This window comes from Chiloscyllium plagiosum, unplaced genomic scaffold (assembly GCF_037043375.1).
Source record: "Chiloscyllium plagiosum isolate Xiang-an unplaced genomic scaffold, Cpla_swu_hap1 HiC_scaffold_27, whole genome shotgun sequence".
NCBI classification, from domain to species: Eukaryota; Metazoa; Chordata; class Chondrichthyes; order Orectolobiformes; family Hemiscylliidae; genus Chiloscyllium; species Chiloscyllium plagiosum.
The window spans coordinates 16,688,293-16,708,697 of NW_028270165.1; the positions used below are offsets into that span (position 1 = coordinate 16,688,293).

A 20,405-nucleotide genomic window follows, 5' to 3' on the forward strand; every position below is an offset into this window, starting at 1 on the left:
GCCTATTTTGGAGAGGACATCCCTCATATATGTATGCGATATCTTGTCAAAGGCTTTCTCCTGGTCCAGACTGATGAGGCAGGTGTCCACCCCCCTGTCCTGCACGTAGGCAATCGTATCTCTGAGGAGTGCGAGACTCTCAGCGATCTTCTTGCCCGGTACAGCACAGGTTTGGTCAGGGTGAATCACCGATCCCAGAGCAGACCTGACCCGGTTGGCGATGACCTTTGACAAGATTTTGTAGTCTGTGTTTAACAGTGAGATCGGTCTCCAATTTCTAATTTCTTCCCTCTCCCCCTTCTGCTTGTAGATGAGGGTGATGATGCCTTTCCTCATGGATTCACTCATGGTACCTGCCCGAAGCATACTGACATACACCTCCGAGGAGAAAGTGAGGTCTGCAGATGCTGGAGATCAAAGTTGAAACTTTATTGCTGGAACAGCACAGCAGGTCAGGCAGCATCCAGGGAACAGGATTTGAAGGACTCGAGAGCCTTGGTCAGCTCATCCAGAGATAGCGGCTGGTCCAGCCTCTCTCGTGTTCCGTCGTCTAGGACCTCCGTGATAGAGGACAGGAACGACTTGGAGGCCGCGCTGTCGGTTGGCTTCGAGTCATACAGACTGGCATAGAAGGATTTGCTGATCCTCATGATGTCAGCCTGAGATGACGTTACCGAGCCATCTTCTTCCTTCAGGCTGCTGAGCACGGAGCTCTCTTTGTGCACCTTCTGGAAGAAGAAACGTGAGCACGTCTCGTCCTGTTCCACCGAGCGGACCCTGGACCGGAAGATTATCTTGGAGGCCTCCGAGGCAAAGAGCGAGGCTTGCTGGCCCTTCACCTCCTCGAGGTCCTCCATGACATCGACCCCCAACGTCTGCAGCAGGAGCAGGTTCTGCATACTTTCCTGGAGCTGGGACAGTTTTCCCCGTCTCTCTCTCGCCTCCTGAACATCTTTGAGGATGAAGAACCTCTTGATGTTCCCTTTTACTGTTTCCCACCAGTCTGCTGGAGACTCAAAGAGGGACTTCACGGTTCTCCAACCTGCGTAATCCCTTCCTGAAGAAGGGCCTGTGCCCGAAACGTCGAAATTCCTGTTCCCTGGATGCTGCCTGACCTGCTGTGCTGTTCCAGCAATAAAGTTTCAACTGACATACACCTCCAGCAGGTCCCGGCCAATCAAGTCCCAAAGAGCGGAATAGAGCTCGACCGGTAAGCCGTCGCTTCCGGGAGTTTTATTCTTTTCGAAGGACTCGAGAGCCTTGGTCAGCTCATCCAGAGATAGCGGCTGGTCCAGCCTCTCTCGTGTTCCGTCGTCTAGGACCTCCGTGATAGAGCACAGGAACGACTTGGAGGCCGCGCTGTCGGTTGGCTTCGAGTCATACAGACTGGCATAGAAGGATTTGCTGATCCTCATGATGTCAGCCTGAGATGACGTTACCGAGCCATCTTCTTCCTTCAGGCTGCTGAGCACGGAGCTCTCTTTGTGCACCTTCGGGAAGAAGAAACGTGAGCACGTCTCGTCCTGTTCCACCGAGCGGACCCTGGACCGGAAGATTATCTTGGAGGCCTCCGAGGCAAAGAGCGAGGCTTGCTGGCCCTTCACCTCCTCGAGGTCCTCCATGACATCAACCCCCAACGTCTGCATACTTTCCTGGAGCTGGGACAGTTTTCCCCGTCTCTCTCTCGCCTCCTGAACATCTTTGAGGATGAAGAACCTCTTGATGTTCCCTTTTACTGTTTCCCATCAGTCTGCTGGAGACTCAAAGAGGGATTTCACGGTTCTCCAACCTGCGTAATCCCTCTTGAGCTCCTCAATGTTTCCCGGGGTCAACAGCTTGGTGTTCAGTTTCCACGTTCCCTTGCCAGCCCGCTGCTCGTCCTGTAGGTGACAGTCGGCCAGCAGGAGGCAGTGGTCAGAGAAGAACACCGGCTTGACGTCGGTGGATCTGACCGAGAACGTTCGGGACACAAACAGGTAATCTATCCTTGAGCGGATAGACCCGTCTGCCCGTGACCATGTATATCTACGCTGCGCTCCATCTGCAGGGGTGCTGAAGACGTCGTGCAGCTTGGCGTCTTTGACTGTGTCCATCAGGGCTCTGGACGTGGCGTCCAGTTTACTATCCCCCCCGCCGGATCGTCCATCTGCATCGATGATACAGTTGAAGTCTCCGGCCAGAATGACCAGCCTGGACGTAGCCAGCAACAGTGGAAGCTGTTGCAGGACGGCCAACCGTTCACTCTTACCCACTGGGGCGTACACGTTGATTAGTCTCACGGGAGCGTTTCTGTATGTAACATCAGCGACGAGGAGGCGCCCGCCCACCACCTCCTTAACCTCGGAGATGGTGAAGTTGCCTCCCGGTAACAGAACACCCAGGCCCGAGGAGCGGTTATCGTTGCCCCCCGACCACACTGACGGCCCATGGGCCCACAAGCTCGACCATCTCCTGTAACTGCTGAGGTGCGGTATCCCACACTCCTGCAGAAACAGGACATCAGCTTTCACGAAGGAAGGCCAGAGTTGAAACACATCGTGCAGCAGATTTTATGCTGCGCACATTGATAGTTGCAATTTTAAACCCCATTTTGTTAACAGGTTGTAAGGTTACCCATGTCCGATTGTCGCTGGTCCTGCCCCTCTGGGGTAGCTGTCTGCATCCCCGTGCAGTACGCAAACTGCTGGACCCTCGCTGGGCTGAGGTAGCTGTCCAGTTCCTCACTCGGCCCATTTGCCCGCTTCGGTGTCATCGGGCCGAGACCAGGGTCCACGCTGTCTGTTTCTATATCTGACAGCGGGACTGTCAGAGGGTCGCTGCTCCCAGTGACCTGGAGCTGTGGGGCGGTGGGACCCTCCTGGCTTTCACCTGGTGGGGGGTGGTGGTTTCCCATTTCCTCAGGAGGCTCGTCCCTTGGTTGGAAGTTGCTGCTCTCCTTTCTCCTCGCAGCACTCTGCCTCTTCTTTTGGTGACGACCCTCCTTTCTTCCGTCCTCACTCTCCGAAGAGCTGTCCGTATCTTCCACCTGCAGCTGCCTTTTCCCCGTTTTCTGGGAGGTCTTGGTGACCGGGTGGGTTTTCCTCTTCCTGTTTTTCACCACGGTCCATTCCTCTGCCTCCTTCTTTCCCTTCTCCGCCTCCTCCTCCTGTCCTGTCGGATCTTCGCTCGGCAGCTGTACCTCTCCAGTAGCTGTCATCTGCTCTGCTCCGGCCTGTCCTTCCTGTTGCATGCCTCCTGACACCATTCCCTTGCCGGTTTGCGGTGCCTTGCCGTCCTTTTGTGGCCCGCCTCCCGCCATCTGCGCGTAGGTGGCGGCACCTCGTCTTGGGCAGGCCCTGTACATGTGGCCCGCCTCCCCGCACAGATTGCAGTTCTTTTCCTCCTTGCACTCTTTGGTCGGGTGGCCCTCCTTCTTGCAATTGAGACAGATCGTGACCTTGCAGTCCGCCGCCATGTGGCCTGACCTCCCACAGGTTCAGCACACTTTCGGCTGCCCTGCATAAGTCAGGTACCCTCTGCTCCCTCCGATAGCAAAGCTGGAGGGTGGGTGGAGGATATTCCCGCTGGCGTCCACCCTCAGGGTTACCTTGACCTGGCGTTTGCTGGTCCAGATCCCGAAAGGGTCAACCACGTCGGTGCTTTGACCCTCGACCTGCACATATCTTCCCAGGAACGTCAGGACATCAGTTGCTGGCACGTAGGGGTTGTACATGTGGATTGTAACAACCCGGCTCCTCTGTGCAGGAAGCACACACAACGGGACCGCCGACAAGATGGAGAACAGCGGCTCCCCTTCCTTTTCTTTGAAGACCTTCAGGAGCTGCTCACATTGCTTCACGCTCCTGAAGCATCCCCAATGAGCATACTGCGCATGTTTTCCAGTGTCAGTAACGCAGTGCACATGCCCACCGGTGTCAGCAAAATTCACGACATGCTCATCACTTTCCGCAAAAAAAGGCCCGCGACCTTCCTTTGATGGCCCAATAGGGAACCCTGGAGGACCGGGAGGATACTGGTCCTCCTGCCAATCAGAGTCACTGCATTGTCTGAATGCGGAAGTTGGACCATGAGTTTTTGAAGCTGCTACTCCTGCTCCTCTCTTTCTGAATCAACATTGAGCTTCACCCAGACTGCAAATTCCTTCCTCTGTCTAAGATCTGTGAGTACGGCACTCTCTTTTCTCGCCCCCTTTTCCATTTCTATTTCTTTCTGGAGTTCAATTGTTGGCTTGCAGCAACTGAAAGGAAAGGGGGTGAACCCAGGGAGGGAACAGACTCTGGAATCGTGGTTCAGGTCTGTGTCTCAATTGGCAAAATAGACAGGCAGGAGGATGGAAGGACACAGCAAACAAGGCAGCATCAGGAAGTGGAGAAGTCGATGTTTCGGGTGTAACCCTTCCTCAGGACTGGGGATGGGTGCTGGGGCCCGGGCCAGGGGCTAAAGTGGGGATAAGTGAAGACAGGGAGAGGGTACAGCCTGATGAGTCAATGGGTGGAAGAAATCAGGTTAGTGAAAGGGAGAAGTGGAAATGAGGGGCACGGGCCTGAGAAGGGAGTCGGGAGATGGAAAGGGAGATTATTTGAAATTGGAGAATTTGATGTTGAGTCCTACAGGCTATAGGCTGCCCGGACGGAAGATGGGGTGTTGTTCCCCCAATTTGCAGGTTGGTTCGTTGTGGCAATAGAGGAAGGCTAAGATGTTCTTGTCAGAAAGGGAGTGGGAAGGGGAATTAAAATGAGTGGTGACTAGGAGGTCTGGTCAGCCTCTGCGGACCCAGCTGTGATGCTCGCCAAACTGTTCCCCAAGTTTACACTCGGTCTTCCCAATGTAGAGAAGACCACAATTTACAAACACGTGGCAAATGCAGTATCTCAATGTGAAGTTGTAGCCATTGCTATGAAAAAAAAGCAGAAAGAAAATGTATTGTTTAAATGGTGATATATTGGGATGTGGAGCAAGTGAGAACTGCAGATGCTGGAGATTAGAGTCAAAGTGTGGGGCTGGAAAAAGGCAGTAGGTCAGGCAGCATCCGAGGACCAGGAGAGTCGACATTTCGGTCCCGAGCACTTCATCAGGAATGATGTGTAAAGGGGCCTCTGCATCCTTCTACACCAGTCACTGCTAGTTGTCAGACAGGTGCAGGTGAAGAGCTTTTGCCTGAAATGTCGATTTTTCCTGTTCCTCAGATGCTGCCTGACCGGGGCTGTGCTTTTCAGCATCACTCTAATCTAGACTCTGATTTCCAGCATCTGCTGTCCTCACCTTTGCCTGGACAAGTGCAGCAAGCAATCAGCAAGGCAAGGGGTATATTAACAAGAGGAATTGAGTTCAGAAGTGGGGATGTCTTCCTGCGTTAGGGGGTCATTGAATATTATTCAAGGCTGAGTTCATCTGATTTTTGAACACCAAAGAAGTGGATGTTTCTGGGGGAAGGCAAGTAAATGATTTTACACCAGTACAGAACAGTTACAGAGTCAGACACCAACAGAACCAGACCCTTTAGTCAAACTAGTCTAAGGCCGACTATATTCACAAACTAAACTAATTCCACCTACCTGTGATTGGCACATATTCCTCCGAACCTTTCCTATTCATATACTTATCCAAATGTCTTTTAAATGTTGTTACTCAACCTGCATCCACATTCATTCCACGTACAAACCACTCTGTGTAAAAAGAAAAGTGCCCCCCCTGCCTTTTTAAAATCCTTTCTCCACTCACCTTCAAATTTGCTGCCTAATCTTGAAACCCCCACCCCCACCTTAGAGAAAGGGTACCCAGCGGTCACCTCATCTCTGCCCCACTTGATTTTATAAACCTCTGTCAGGTCACCTCAAGAACGTCTCCATCTCAATCTTGAATATCCTCAGTGACCTGGCCTGCACAACCTTCTGTGGCAGTGAATTCCATAGATTCACCACTCTCTGGCTGAAGAAGTTTCTCCTTACCTCCATTCTGAAAAGTCTTCCCTTTACTCTAAGGCTGTGCCCACTGGTTCTAATCCCTCCAACCAATGGAAACACCTTTTCCAAATTCCACTCTGTCCAGGCTGTTCAGTATTCCTTGTTTCAATTAGGTCCCCCCCCCCCCCCCCCCGCCCCCACCGCCACACCAAAGGGCCTGTTTCCATGCTGTATGACTCTAATCTTCTTCGATGAAAGCAGAAGTGTGATTGTGAAGGCTGGAGTTTCAGAGCAGCTTTCAAAGATGTTTTGCCCTTAATGGGAGCAGAAGTTACAATGAAATCTTGCATTTGTGAGACAGCAACTGAGTGAGTGAGTACATCTGAGGTTTTGGTAGAAAGTGGGAATTCATTGCACTGTGGAGATGAAACTTTACCCTATCCAGTCATTTCTGCTGGTGAATGAAACCAGGCTCAAGATTAGGAGGAGTAAATTTAAGACAGAGATGAGGAGGAACTGCTTTTCCTGGAATGTTGTGAATCTATGGAATTCTCTGTCCAAGGAAGCAGTAGAGGCAGCTTCATTAAGTATATTCAAGACACAGTTGGATGGGTTTTTGCATGATAGGGGAATGAAGGGTAGTTGGGACAATGCAGGGAGGAGGAGCTGAGACAATGGATAGATCAGCCATAATCTTAATGCATGGTGGAGCAGGCTGGATGGGCCAAATAGCCTACTCCTGCTTCCATTACTCCGAAACTATAACCCTGCATTTCCCATGGCTAACCCACCTAACCTGCACATCCCTGGACATTCTGGGCAATTTAGCCTGGCCAACCGAAATCACGGCCAGTGAGTAATGTAGTGATGTGGAAAATGAACATAAGAGAATGATAGAAAGGGACAAGGAGAGTAAATATACCAGCAATCAAAACTGGATACTAATGTCACAAAAATTGAAACTAAAAATGGTGTGTCTGAATGTGTGCTGCGTTGTGACAAAAGTGAATGAATTGACAACATACATTGAAGTGAATAATTGCAATCTGACACTCCTACAGAGACATGGCTTCAGGATGACAAGGATTGGATCCTGAATACTGAGGGTGTCCTCAAATGGGAAGCGAGGTAAAGGTGGAGGGTTGACACTGATAATCAAAGCACTGATCACAGGGTAGTCTGGTGTCAGCTCAGATTTCAGGTCCTGATTTCTCTGTCCTCTGTTGATCTCCCTGTTCCCTTCTGCAACTTTCTGGAACAATAAAACATTCAGTCAATCAAGCCCCAACCCACAATCTCCCAGCCTGTCAACCATCCAGGCATAGTGAAGTCACAGCAGGGAATCACACAAGAAAAATGAAACCAAATTTGAAATAAAAAGGTGCTTGTGTTTAATGTTTGTTCATTAGGAAGTAAACCAGAAATAGGGCTCTCCCGGGATTCTTATACTGCCCTATTTGAGGAATTATCTTCCCCCTTATATCTAACTATTAGTACCCAGCTATGATTTACAACAATACTTACCCCAACAGAAGTAAGGCATCTGTTCTCAAATAGACAGAGACATACAGGATGGAAATAGACATTTTCTCTCTCTCATGCGCGCACACACCATACACACACATTCACTCCCGTGGACTTGTTTGTGTATGTTTGCAGAATTATATTTTCTGAGCTGGGCTAAAATGTCACTTTTTGTTATAAAACTTTAAGTTCTCTTGAGAAGGTGCCTTACAGGTAGTTCTGGGATTTGCATGTTAATGATGCCTGCAACCCAATCGAAAAGATGAAAGACTGAACAATCCAGGTTTGTTCAACATGTCATTTCAATTACATGGACACTGTCATTTCAGTGGCAGATCACTGTCATGTTTTTCCATAAATTCTATGTCTTATGACCTTATTCTCCACAACCACTTAATGAAGGAGCAGTGCTCCAAATGCTAGTGCTTTAAAACAAACCTATTGGTCTCCAACCTGGTGTTGTATGATTTTTAACTTTATCCATTTTAGGGGGGATTTGCTATGCTAAATTATCCATTGTGTGTCGGGATGTGCAGGTTAGGGTGGATTGGCGGTTCTAAATTACCCATAGTGCCCGGGGAGGGGGGTGGGCGTGGGGGAGATGTAAAAGAGATCTCAGGGGAAACGTTTTTGATGGAGAGGGTGGTGCAGTTATGGAATGAGCTGCCAGACGAGGTGGTGGGGTCTGGTACAATTCCAACAGTTAAAAGGCATGTGGATGGGTGTATGAGTACGAAGGGTTCAGTGGATCGGGACCAAGTGATGGCAAATGCGACTGGAGTCATAGAGATGTACAGCACGGAAACAGACCCTTTTGTCCAACTCATTCTTGCCGAACAGATAGCCAACCCAATGTAGTCCCAGCTGCCAGCACCCGGCCCATATAGGGGCCAAATGATGGCAAATGTGGCTAGATTAATTTAGGATATCTGGTCAGCTCGGACAAGTTGGGCCAAAGGGTCTGTTTCCGTGCTGTATGACTCGAATGATCTTTGGTGAAAGCAGAAGTGTGGTTGTGAAGACTGGACTTTTAGAGCAGCTTTCAAAGATGTTTTGCCCTGACTGGGAGCAGAAGAGTTTCACCGACGTGTGTCGGTGTTAATGCCTTGATGTCTCAATTTGCTCCCACCTTCCTGGGGACGTTAACCATTTTGTTCCACAAATAGCTGCATTGCAGGTTACCCCATGAATTGACACACTTATGTTTGCTTCCCAGAATCAGACCTGCTCACTGTCAACTGTATCCCAGTGTTGTGGAGGTATCCAAAATGCAGAGAGATGTCAGTCTTTAGATTTTTGCTTTTCTGCCCCTTTAAGATCCTGAATCAGCACCTTCAGGGAATTAGAGTGGAGTGAGAACAGAGGGGAAGGGAGAGTGGGATGGTGCTTTCAATTTTGTGGAATAACAAAAGAAAAGAATATTCCACAGAAAGTAGAATTCCTTGTTCAGAATTTCTACCCTGCACTGACAGTGATGGCTTTTGTAATATCTTTTTACAGAGTATTTGAAGATCTGAAGACGGAAGTTTCAAAATCAACAGATGAAGGCCTTATGCCCAAAATGTTGACTCTCCTGCTCCTCAGATGCTGCCTGACCTGCTGTGCTTTTCCAGCACTGCACTTTTCAAATCTGACTCTCCAGTGTCTGCAGTCCTCACTTTGACAGTCACTCAATCCATCGGGATTGCAACAGTTTTCAACTATGATTCTGTGAGAAGGAGCAAAGCGTTTTGGTTCCTGTTTGGGGACGTTTTCAGCATCAGTGGGACTGGATGAGAGACCCTACCATTGCAGTGTACTGAGTGTGGAGCCTGAAGCAGTTATATGGCCTGGAAAGAGGAATTCACGGTGGGGATAGGCTCTGCACACGTTTGTGTGTGGCTGACGCTCCGTCCATGGAGAAACCAGAGGAATCCCGCCCTGTGGAGAAACCGTGGAAGTGTGGCAACTGCAAAAAAGGCTTCCGTTTCCCATCTGCCCTGGAGACTCATCGGCACACACACACTGGGGAGAGGCGATTCCCCTGCCCTGTCTGTGGGAAGGGCTTCAGTGATTCCACCAACCTCCACACACACCAGCGGGTCCACACGGGGGAGAGGCCCTTCAGCTGCCACAAGTGTGGAAAGGCCTTTTCCCAGGCCTCCAACCTCCAGACCCACCGGCGGGTCCACACGGGGGAGAGGCCCTTCAGCTGCCACGAGTGTGGAAAGGCCTTTTCCCAAACCTCCAACCTCCAGACCCACCGGCGTGTCCACACAGGTGAGAGGCCCTTCAGCTGCCACGAGTGTGGAAAGGCCTTTTCCCAGGCCTCCAACTCCCGACCCACCGGCGGGTCCACACGGGGGAGAGGCCCTTCAGCTGCCCCGAGTGCGGGAAGGCCTTCACCCGCTCCTCCTACCTGGGGAGCCACCAGCGATTTCGTGTGCCATCGCAGGGGGATTGAAGGAATGACGGCCGAGTGCCATTATCGACTGGACTATCAACTCGGTTCCGGGGACTCCCGGGTTCGATTCCCACCGCGGTAGATGGTGGAATTGGAATTTAGTCAGAAATCTGGAGTTCAGAATCTAACGGTGAAACCATTGTCAGTGGGGTGGGGGTGGAAGAAAACCCCCATCTGATTCACTCAGTTCTTTTTTAGGGAAATAAACTGTCGTTGTGGGAGAGGATTCACTCAGTCGTCCCAGCTGCATCCTTTACCCGGTCTGGCCTACACGTGACTCCAGACCCACAGCAGTATGATTGACTCTGCACTGCCCATCCAACTTACTTGGATACAGGATACGGGTTGAAAATGCTGAGTGAGGCAATACTTTCTCCGGTTTAAGGATGTACCAAAGATCCAATTACAAAGGGCAACTTGGTGGTGACCAATAATGAAGCAAGTGAGGGGTTGGCGGGAGTGTGTGCACTTTGACTGTGAGCTGTTTTTAAAACATTGCTACTTTTTCTATGCCTTTCTGCTGGGAGATTCTGAAGCTGTAACAAAGTTGGGTCGCAATAAAGATTACCTGAACTTCATGCCGAGCTCAGACTCTCATTGACAGCTTTGAATTGCAACAGATTTTGTTTTAAAACTGCACGTTTCGTACAGGTGAAAGTGAGAACTGCTGATGCTGGAGATCAGAGTCAAGATGAGTGGTGCTGGCAAAGCACAGCAGGTCAGGCAGCATCCGAGGAGCAGGAAAATCGACATTTCGGGCAATATTGATTTTCCTGCTCCTCAGATGCTGCCTGACCTGCTGTGCTTATTTCTGACAGCTTCCTGGACGATGTTTCCAATGTTGTGTATCAGTTGCAGCAGTGAATGAGTAGCCAGTATTGTTAGAAATTTGTGAATTTTTCAGGAGTGCAGGTACTACATCATCCCATTGTCATTGTACAGTTTCCTGGCAGCACTGGGAGGTGTGGTTGTGTCCACTGGAAACGATGTGGAGGTGCCGGTGTTGGACTGGGGTGGATAAAGTTAAAAATCACACAACACCAGGTTATCTTCCAAATGGTTTATTTGGAAGCACTGGCTTTTGGAGCGCTGCTCCTTCATCAGGTAGCTGTGGAGCAGAATCATAAGACACAGAATTTTTCGCAAAAGCTGACGGTGTCATGCAACTGATAAGATATTGAATAAATCTAGATTACGGATTAGTCTTTCATCTTTTACCATGGGTTGCAGGTTTCAGTTCATTAATATGTAAACCACAGAATTACTTTTAATTCACCTTGTCGAGATGGTTTAAGGTTTAATAAAAATAGGTGACATCTCAGCTCAGATACTGCATAAAAGGTGTGAGGTTCGAGTCGGTATCCCAATCTTGAATCTTGAATCAGTGAGACGTAGTGGGCGGCACGGTGGCACAGTGGTTAACACTGCTGCCTCACAGCGCCAGAGACCCGGGTTCAATTCCCGCCTCAGGCGACTGACTGTGTGGAGTTTGCACGTTCTCCCCGTGTCTGCGTGGGTTTCCTCCGGGTGCTCCGGTTTCCTCCCACAGTCCAAAGATGTGCAGGTCAGGTGAATTGGCCATGCTAAATTGCCCATAGTGTTAGGTAAGGGGTAAATGTATGGGGTATGGGTGGGTTGCGCTTCAGCGGGTCGGTGTGGACTTGTTGGGCCGAAGGGCCTGTTTCCGCACTGTAATGTAATCTAATCTAATCTAATCTAAAAAAAGATTTGTTCTATTAACCAAAGTGGGAATTTGTAAAATATTACATGGATTATAAAATATTACATGCAGTGTGTGTGGTTTTTGAGCAAAATTGAATATATCTGCAAATATAATTCTGCAAATGCAAATTCACCGCATAGACTTATGTGAGACTGTGTGTGCACACGAGAGTGTGCGTGCATGCGAGTTTGTGTATGCATGCTAATGAAGTGTGTGTTTGATGGAGTATAAGCTTGTGAGACGGTGTGAGTGTTAGGGTGTGTGTGAGAGTGTCCGAAAGAGCGTGACAGATGAAGGGAAGACGTTGCATTTTGCTAAAACAAGGGCAGAATTTGTCCAGTTAATGGTAGGACCCTGCTTTATGTTGGAGAACAGAGAGACATGGTGGGGGAGGGGTTCAGGTACATAAAGTTAAACATTTCTCAACACCAGGTTATCGTCCAACTGGTTTATTTGGAAGCACGAGATTTTGGAGCACTGCTCCTTCATGGGGTGTTTGTGGAGCAGGATCATAAGACACAACCACCTGATGAAGGAGCAGTGCTCCAAAGGATAATGCTTGCAAATGTGCCTGTTGGAGTATCACCTGGTGTGGTGTGAATTTTAACTTCGTACACCCCAGTCCAACACCAGCATCTCCAAACCGGGGACATAGTTCTTTGGAAGTTGCATCATTGGTAGACAGGGTTGTGAAAGAGGCGTTTAGCACACTTTCCTTCATTGTTCACACTGTTCAGTGCAGGAGTTGGGACATCACGTTGTGGTTGTACAGGATATTGGTGAGACCACGTGGAGAGGACTGAGTACACTTCTGTTCGCCCTATTGTCGGATGACCTTATTTCGATTTATAAAGTCATGGAGCGTGTAGGAAAAGTAAATATCACAGGGGGAAGAAAGGGGGGCTCTCCCCTTTTTAACTTCTCTTGGCATTCAGACACTGAAATTCCGTCAATAACAACAGCATCGCCAGAGAGGAGACTGCGCATGCTCGTCGGTACAAGGATGAAACTGCGCATGCTCCTCACTGCACGCAAAGCCCGCCTCGCGACTTTCGTTTGGAGGACCAATCGGAAGTTTTGGAGGAACGGAAGGTGACTGGTCCTCCTGCCAATCAGTGCCTTCCTATTGTCTGATTGCAGAAGTTGGAACACGAGCTTCGGAAGCTGCTGCTGCTCTGTCTCTGAATGGAGAGTGAGTTTGTTCCAGACTGCAACCTCCCTACTCTGTCAACCATCTGTGAGTACGGCATTCTCTTCTCAACTCCTTTTCCTTTTTTTTTCATTCTTGGATTCAATCTTTTTTCTTCCCTTTCCTTTCGGTTGCTGCAAATGAATGCACGGCGTGGACCGATTCGGGAAAAGGTTTTCATAAACAGAGAGTGGTTCATGTATGGAATGAATGTCCAGAGGTAGTGTTGGATGCACTACTCCAACAAGACCTCACCAACCCTCTGAAGAGCAACCCACCCAGACCCACTCCCCTACATTCACCCCTTCACCTGACACTACAGGCAATTTAGCATGGCCAATTCACCTAACCCGCACATCTTTGGACTGTGGGAGGAAACCAGAGCACCCGGAGGAAACCCACACAGACAGTTGCCCGAGGCAGGAATTGAACCCGAGTCTCTGGCGCTGTGAGGCAGCAGTGCTACTCACTGTGCCACCGTGCCATTTAGGACAGATGAGGAGGAACTGCTTTTCCTGGAGAGCAGTCAATCTATGGAGTTCTCTGCCCAAGGAATCAGTAGAGGCATCTTCATTAAGTATATTCAAGACACAATTGTATGGGTTTTCATGGTCAGGGAATTAAGGGTAGTTGGGATAATGCAGGGAGGAAGAGCTGAGCCAATGGATATATCAGCCATGATCAGCTCGAATTTCAGTTGCCCACAGAGTAAGATATTGGTCTGTTCTCTGCTCTGCTGGATTTCTGCTGAAGCCTTGATCCCCACCCCCACACCGTCTGGAACAATAAAACATTCAGTTATTCAAGACTCAAGCCACAATCTCTCAGCCTGTCAACCATCCAGACACAGAGTGTAGTCCTAGCTGGGAATCAAACAAGAGAAACAGAACAAAATTAGAAATAAATAAATGCTCATGCTTAATGTTTGTTCATGAGGAAGTAAACCAGGAATAGGGCTCTCCCAGGATTCTTATAGTGCCCCTCTTGAGGCATTCTCTCACCCTAACATCTAACTATGCATACCCCGCTATGATTTACAACAATATTTACACCAACAGAAATAAAGCATCTGTTATCAAGTAGACATAGGGATATACAGCACAAATAGACTTTTCTCTGTCTCATTCACACACACATCCATGGGGGTGAATTTGTATTTGCAGAATTATATTTGCAGAAACATTCTATTTTTCTCAAAATATTCACAACCTGCAGGCTGTTCAATCCATGTAATATTTTGTAAATTCCACTTTGGAAATAGAACCAGTCTGACTCAAGATTGGGATACAGACAGACTCTGAATTCACACTTTTAATGCATTGTCAGAGCTGAGATGTCACGTTTTGTTCTCAAACCTTGAGTTATCTCAAAAAGATGTCTTTCAGGAAATTCTGGGATTTACAAATGAATGATATGAGCAGCCCATACTAAAAGATGAAAGACTTAACAATCCAGTGTTTTTCTACATATCATTTCAGTGCACTGTAATGTTTTTCCATCCATTCTGTGCCTTATGATTTTATTCTCCACAATTACCTGATGAAGGAGCCATGCTCCGAGGGCTAGTCATAGAGTCATAAAGCTGTACAGCACGGAAACAGACCCTTCGGCCCAACTCATCCATGCCGATCAGATATTACAACCCAATCTAATCCCCCCTGGCAGCACCCGGCCCATATCCCTCCAAACCCTTCCTATTCATATACCCAACCAAATGCCTCTTAAACATTGCAATTGTACCCACCTCCACCACTTCCTCTGGCAGTTCATTCCATACATGCACAACCCTCTGCATGAAAAGTTGTCCCTTAGGTCCCTTTCAAATCTTTCCCTTCTCACCTTAAACCTATGCCTTCTAGTTTTTGACTCCCCCACCCTGGGGGGAAAAGACCTAGGCCATTTGCTCTATCTATGCCCCTCATGATTTTATAAACCTCTCTACGGTCACCCCTCAGGCTCTGATGCTGCAGGGTAAAATAAATGCCCCAACCCCTCTCTCAGTCTGTGTAACTGGTTAAAGCTCTTTTCCAAAGTCAGTTCACTGGGACACACACACTCATACTGTGTAACCAGTTAAAGTTCAGTTCACTGGTGTGTTCCTCTCTGAGTGCTCCTCTACTCACACTGATGTCCAGTACCTTTTGAAGCAGGTCGAATGGATTTCTCTTTCCAGACTCAACCCCCCCCCCAATGATATTGAGTGACCATGTCAGATCTTGTTATGGAATTTCCTCCAAGATTTCTGTCTGCAGATCCTCCCCTTCTGATACCCTGTTAGCAAAGTTGAAACAAGTCATCCCTGTCTGTACCGAATAGAAATTCTGATTATATTGTATGTGTCTATGTTTAAAGTACTAACCCAGTAACATACAAATGGTACTATTGATTTAAAATACACAGGAGACGTGAGGAAGGAGATGTCAGGACCTGGCACTCTCTGAACCCTAACAGGGTGTTCCAAGTGGTAGTGCAAACATTTCAAAATGAAGTAGATGGCCATAGATCTGTACAGTACAGAAACAGTCCATCTCGTCCATGCTGACTAGATATCTGAAATTAATCTATCCTATTTACCAGCACTTGGTCCATATCCCTCTAAACCCTACCCATTCACGTACCCATCCAGCTGCCTTTTGGTCCAGCCTCCACCACTTCCTCCTGCAGCTCATTCTATACATTTACTACCCTCTGTGTGAAAAGGTTGCCACTCAGATCTCTTTTGCTTTTTCCCCCCTCACCTTAAACCTATGCTCTCTTGTTCTGGACCTCCCCCTCCCCCCACCGCAGGGAAAAGATTTTGCCTATTTATCCTATCCATGCCCTTCATGATTTTATAAACCTCTATAAGGTCACCCCTTAGCCTCCAACGCTCCAGGGAAAACAGCCCTAGCCTCCCTTTAGTTCAAATCCTCCAACCCTGGCAATATCCTTGTAAATGTTTCTGAGCCCTTTCAAGTTTCACAACATCTTACTGATAGGAAGGAAACCAGAATTGTGCACAATGTTCCAAATGTGGCCTAACCAATGTCCTGTACTGCGACAACATAACTTCCCAAATCCTATACTCAGAGGATTGGGAAACTTTTCAAAACTTACAAAAGACAACCGGGAAAGAATGGAGGGAAAAACCGAACCTTTGAAGGTCAGCTTGGAGGCATAAAGGTCTCAGGACAGGGGGAGTAGGGATGACCCCAGCTATGGGCCACGTGTGAGCAAACGGTTCCAGATTGATTTACGATATCTGGTCGGTACAGACGAGTTGGACCGAATGGTCTGTTTCTGTACTGTATACCTCTATGACTCTGGCTTTCCACTAATGTTTGCCATGTCAGTATATTCAATTTCTCTCTGGTGTCATTTTGCTTCCCCTTCCCAGGGATGTTAACCATTTTGTGTCTGGTTGTTCCTAAAGAAGCTGCGTGGCAGGTTCATCCTGAATTGACACACATTTTATTTGCTTCCCAAAATCAGACCTGCTCACTCTCAGCAGGATCCCAGTGTTGTGAAAGATATTAACTTTCAGGTGGAAGTATCCAAAATTCAGAGAGATGTCAGTCTTGATGTTTTTGCTTTTCTGCCCCTGTAAGATCCTGAATCAGCACCTTCCGGGGAATTGGTTAGAGCGGAGTGAGAACAGAGGGGGAGAGAGAGTGGGATGGTGCTTTCAATTTTGTGGAATAATAAAAGAATATTCTGCAGAAAGTAGAATTGCTTGTTCAGAATTTCTACCCTAGGACTGGCAGTGATGGCTTTTGTAATCTCTTTTTACAGCGTATTTGAAGATCTGATGGCGGAAGTTTCTCAATCAACAGATGAAGGCTTATGCCCAAAACATTGACCCTCCTGCTCCTCAGATGCTGTCTGACATCCCTGTGCTTTTACCAGTGCCACATTTTTCGACTGACTCTCAAGCATTTGCGATCCTCACTTCGCTGTCAATGTTTGACAGTCACTCAGTCCACCAGGACCGCAACGATTTTCGACTGATTTCTGTGAAAGGGATCAAAGCTTTTTGGTTCCTGACTGACTGAGTATGTTTTCAGCATCAGTGGGACTGGATGAGAGACCCTACTGTTGCAGCGCACTAATTGTGGAGCGTGTAGCAACTATACGACCTGGAAAGAGGAATTCACAACAAGGAGGGGCTGGAAATTTGTTTGTGTGTGGCTGAAGCTTCATCCATGGAGAAACCCGAGGAATCCCGTCCCGTGGAGAAACAATGGAAGTGTGGCGACTGTGGGAAAGGCTTCCGTTTCCCGTCTGCCCTGGAGACTCATCGGCGCAGTCACACCGGGGAGAGGCCATTCCCCTGCCCTGTCTGTGGGAAGGCCTTCAGACATTACTCCCACCTGCTGGCCCACCGGCGGAACCACATGGGGGAGAGGCCCTTCAGCTGCCCAGATTGTGGGAAGGTCTTCATGTTTTTCTCTGGCCTGTTGGCCCACCGGCGGGTCCACACGGGAGAGAGGCCCTTCAGCTGCTCTGAGTGCGGGAAGGGCTTCAACTATCCCTCCAACCTGCTGAGGCACCAGCAGTTCCACACAGGAGAGAGGCCCTTCAGCTGCTCTGAGTGCGGGAAGGCCTTCAGCAATTACTCCAACCTCCAGACCCACCGGCGGATCCACACGGGGGAGAGGCCCTTCAGCTGCCCTGAGTGCGAAAAGGCCTTTACCCGGGCCTCCTCCCTGATGAGGCACCGGCAGATCCACACGGGGGAGAGGCCCTTCAGCTGTCCTGAGTGTGGGAAGGCCTTCAGCAGTTCCTCCACCCTGCTGATCCACCAGCGTGTCCACACGGGGGAGAGGCCGTTCACCTGCTCTCAGTGCGGGAAGGGCTTCACCTGCTCCTCCAACCTGCTGACCCACCAGCGGGTCCACACCAGGGAGAGGCCCTTCAGCTGCCCGGAGTGCGGGAAGACCTTCAGCACGTCCTCCTCCCTGCTGACGCACCAGCGGATCCACACGGGGGAGCGGCCCTTCAGCTGCTCCGAGTGCGGGAAGGCCTTTACCCAAGTCTCCAACCTGATGAGGCACCAACAGAACCACACAGGGGAGACGCCCTTCAGCTGCCCCGAGTGTGGGAAGGCCTTTACCCAGACCTCCACCCTGCTGACCCACCAGCGGGTCCATACAGGGGAGAGGCCATTCACCTGCTCTCAGTGCGGGAAGGACTTCACCTACTCCTCCAACTTGCGGAAGCACCAGCGAATTCACGTGCCATCGCAGGGGGATTGAAGGAGTGACGGCCGAGTGCCATTATCGATTGGACTATCAACCCGGTTCCGGGGACTCCTGGATTCGAATCCCGCCACGACAGATGGCAGAATTGGTATTCGGTCAGAAATGTGCAGTTTGGAATCGAACTATGAGACCGTTTCAGGGAGGGGGAGGTGGGGGGGGAGAAAGCCCCCATCTGATTCACTCTCTCCCTTGTTAGGGAAGGGAACCGCCTTTGTGGGAAAGGATTCATTCAGTCGTTCCAGCTGCATCCTTTACCACGTCTGCCTTACACGTGACTCCAGACCCACAGCAGTCTGGTTGACTCTACACTGCCCCTTCCTGGCAAATGAGCAGGGAGAAACTTACTTGGAGACAGGATATGGGTTGAAATTGCTGAGTGAGGCAATACTTCCTCCGGGTTACAGCTTTTCCAAGGATCCAATTACAAAGGGACAACTTGGTGCTGGCCAATAGTAAAGACAGTGAGGGGGGTGGGACAGGTGAGGTGTAGTGTGTGCGCTTTCACCTTGAGCTGTTCAAAAAGCAACTGCTTTTTATCTGCCTTTTTGCTGGGGGGATGAAGCTGTAACAAAGTTGGGTTGCAATAAAGGTTACCTGAACTTACCACCGGAGGTTTTTGTTTTAAAGCTGCTCATTTCTTTCAGCCTCCTGTACTAAGTTTAGAACATAGAACAAAGAACATAGAACAATACAGCGCAGAACAGGCCCTTCGGCCCTCGATGCTGCACCGACCTATGAACTATTCTCAGCTCGTTCCCCTACACTATCCCAAAATCATCCATGCGCTTATCTAAGGATTGTTTAAATCTCCATAATGTGGCTGAGTTGACTACCTTAGCAGGTAGGGCATTCCACGCCCTCCCCACTCTCTGCATAAAGAACTTGCTTCTGACATCTGTCTTAAATCTATCACCCCTCAATTTGTAGTTATGCCCCCCCCTCCCCCTCGTACAAGCTGACGTCACCATCCTGGGAAAGAGTCTTTCACTGTCTCCCCTATCTAATCCTCTGATCATCTTGTATGTCTCTATCAAATCCCCCCTTAGCCTTCTACTTTCCAATGAGAACAGACCCAAGTCTCTCAGCCTTTCCTCATAAGACCCTCCCTCCAGACCAGGCAACATCCTGGTAAATCTCCTCTGCACCTTTTCCAATGCTTCCCACATCCTTCCTGAAATATGGAGGCCAGAACTATACACAATATTCCAAATGTGGCTGCACCTGTGTTTTGTATAGTTGCAGCATGATATTGCGGTTCCAGAACTCAATCCCTCTACGAATGAAACCTAACACTCCGTATGCCTTCTTAACAGCACTATCTACCTGGGTGGCAACTTTCAGGGATCTATGTACATGGACTCCAAGATCACTGCCTTCCTGTTATTCTTCCCAAAGTGAATCACCTCACATTTAGCTGCATTGAACTCCATTTGCCACCTCTCAGTCCAACTCTGCTAATTCATCCACCTATGCCTGCATCTAAGTCATTTATAAAAATGACAAACCGCAGTAGTCCCAAAACAGATCCTTGTGGCACACCACTAGTAACCGGACACCAGGCTGAATATTTTCCATAAGCCATCACTCGCTGCCTTCTTTCAGAAAGCCAGTTTCTAATCCAAACTGCTAAATCACCCTCAATCCCTTGCCTCTTCAAAGTTCGGGAAAAGATTTGTAGCTCGGGTGCACGTTGTTGTGGTTCTGTTCGCCGAGCTGGGAATTTGTGTTGCAGACGTTTTGTCCCCTGTCTAGGTGACACCATCACTATAAATGCTGGAGGAAACATCACAGAAGCGCTTCACAGCAGGCTCCCAAGCACTGAGGATGTCACCTAGAGAGGGGACAAAACGTTTGCAACACAAACTCCCAGCTCGGCGAACCAAACCACAACAACCCATGCCTCTGCAATTTCTCCAACAGCCTGCCATGTGGAACCTTATCAAAGGCTTTACTGAGGTCCATGTACACCACGTCAACTGCCCTACCCTCATCTCCATACTTGGTCACCTTCTCAAAAAACGCAATGAGGTTTGTGAGACATGATCTGTCCTTGATGAAACTATGGTGACTATCTGAAATCAAATTGTTGCTTGCGAGATGATTATAAATCCTATCTCTAATATTCCTTTCCAAAAGCTTTCCTTCAACAGAAGTAAGGCTCACTGGTCTATAATTACCTGGGTCATCTCTGCTGCCCTTCTTGAACAAGGGAACAACATTTGCAATCCTCCACTCTGGTACTAAACCTGTAGACAATGACGACTCAAATATCAAAGCCAAAGGTTCTGCTATCTCCTCCCTCGCTTCCCAGAGAATCCTTGGATAAATCCCATCGGGCTCAGGGCACTTGTCTACTTTCACTCCTTCTAGAATTGATAACACC

General features: G+C 48.9%; 2 protein-coding genes across 2 annotated transcripts in view; one reads left to right on the plus strand and one right to left on the minus strand.

The window, feature by feature from the left end:
* The window catches only part of LOC148143255 (uncharacterized), a 135,123-nt gene that overhangs the window by 83,803 nt on the left and 30,915 nt on the right, over window positions 1-20,405 (minus strand). The gene's annotated exons all lie outside the window — the stretch shown is intronic.
* Window positions 16,964-18,016, plus strand: LOC148143256 (uncharacterized). The gene is made up of 2 exons (XM_087974096.1): window positions 16,964-17,233; window positions 17,486-18,016. Exons 1-2 carry the CDS (start codon window positions 16,964-16,966, stop codon window positions 18,014-18,016), a joined length of 801 nt encoding a protein of 266 aa, XP_087830222.1.

Excerpts from the sequence above, each read along its gene's own strand:
- LOC148143256 (XM_087974096.1), top strand. The coding sequence starts at position 16,964 with ATGGAGAAACCCGAGGAATCCCGTCCCGTGGAGAAACAATGGAAGTGT. Across the intron at positions 17,234-17,485 it reads GCCTGTTGGCCCACCGGCGG|ATCCACACGGGGGAGAGGCC; the intron begins GTCCACACGGGA and ends AGGCACCGGCAG.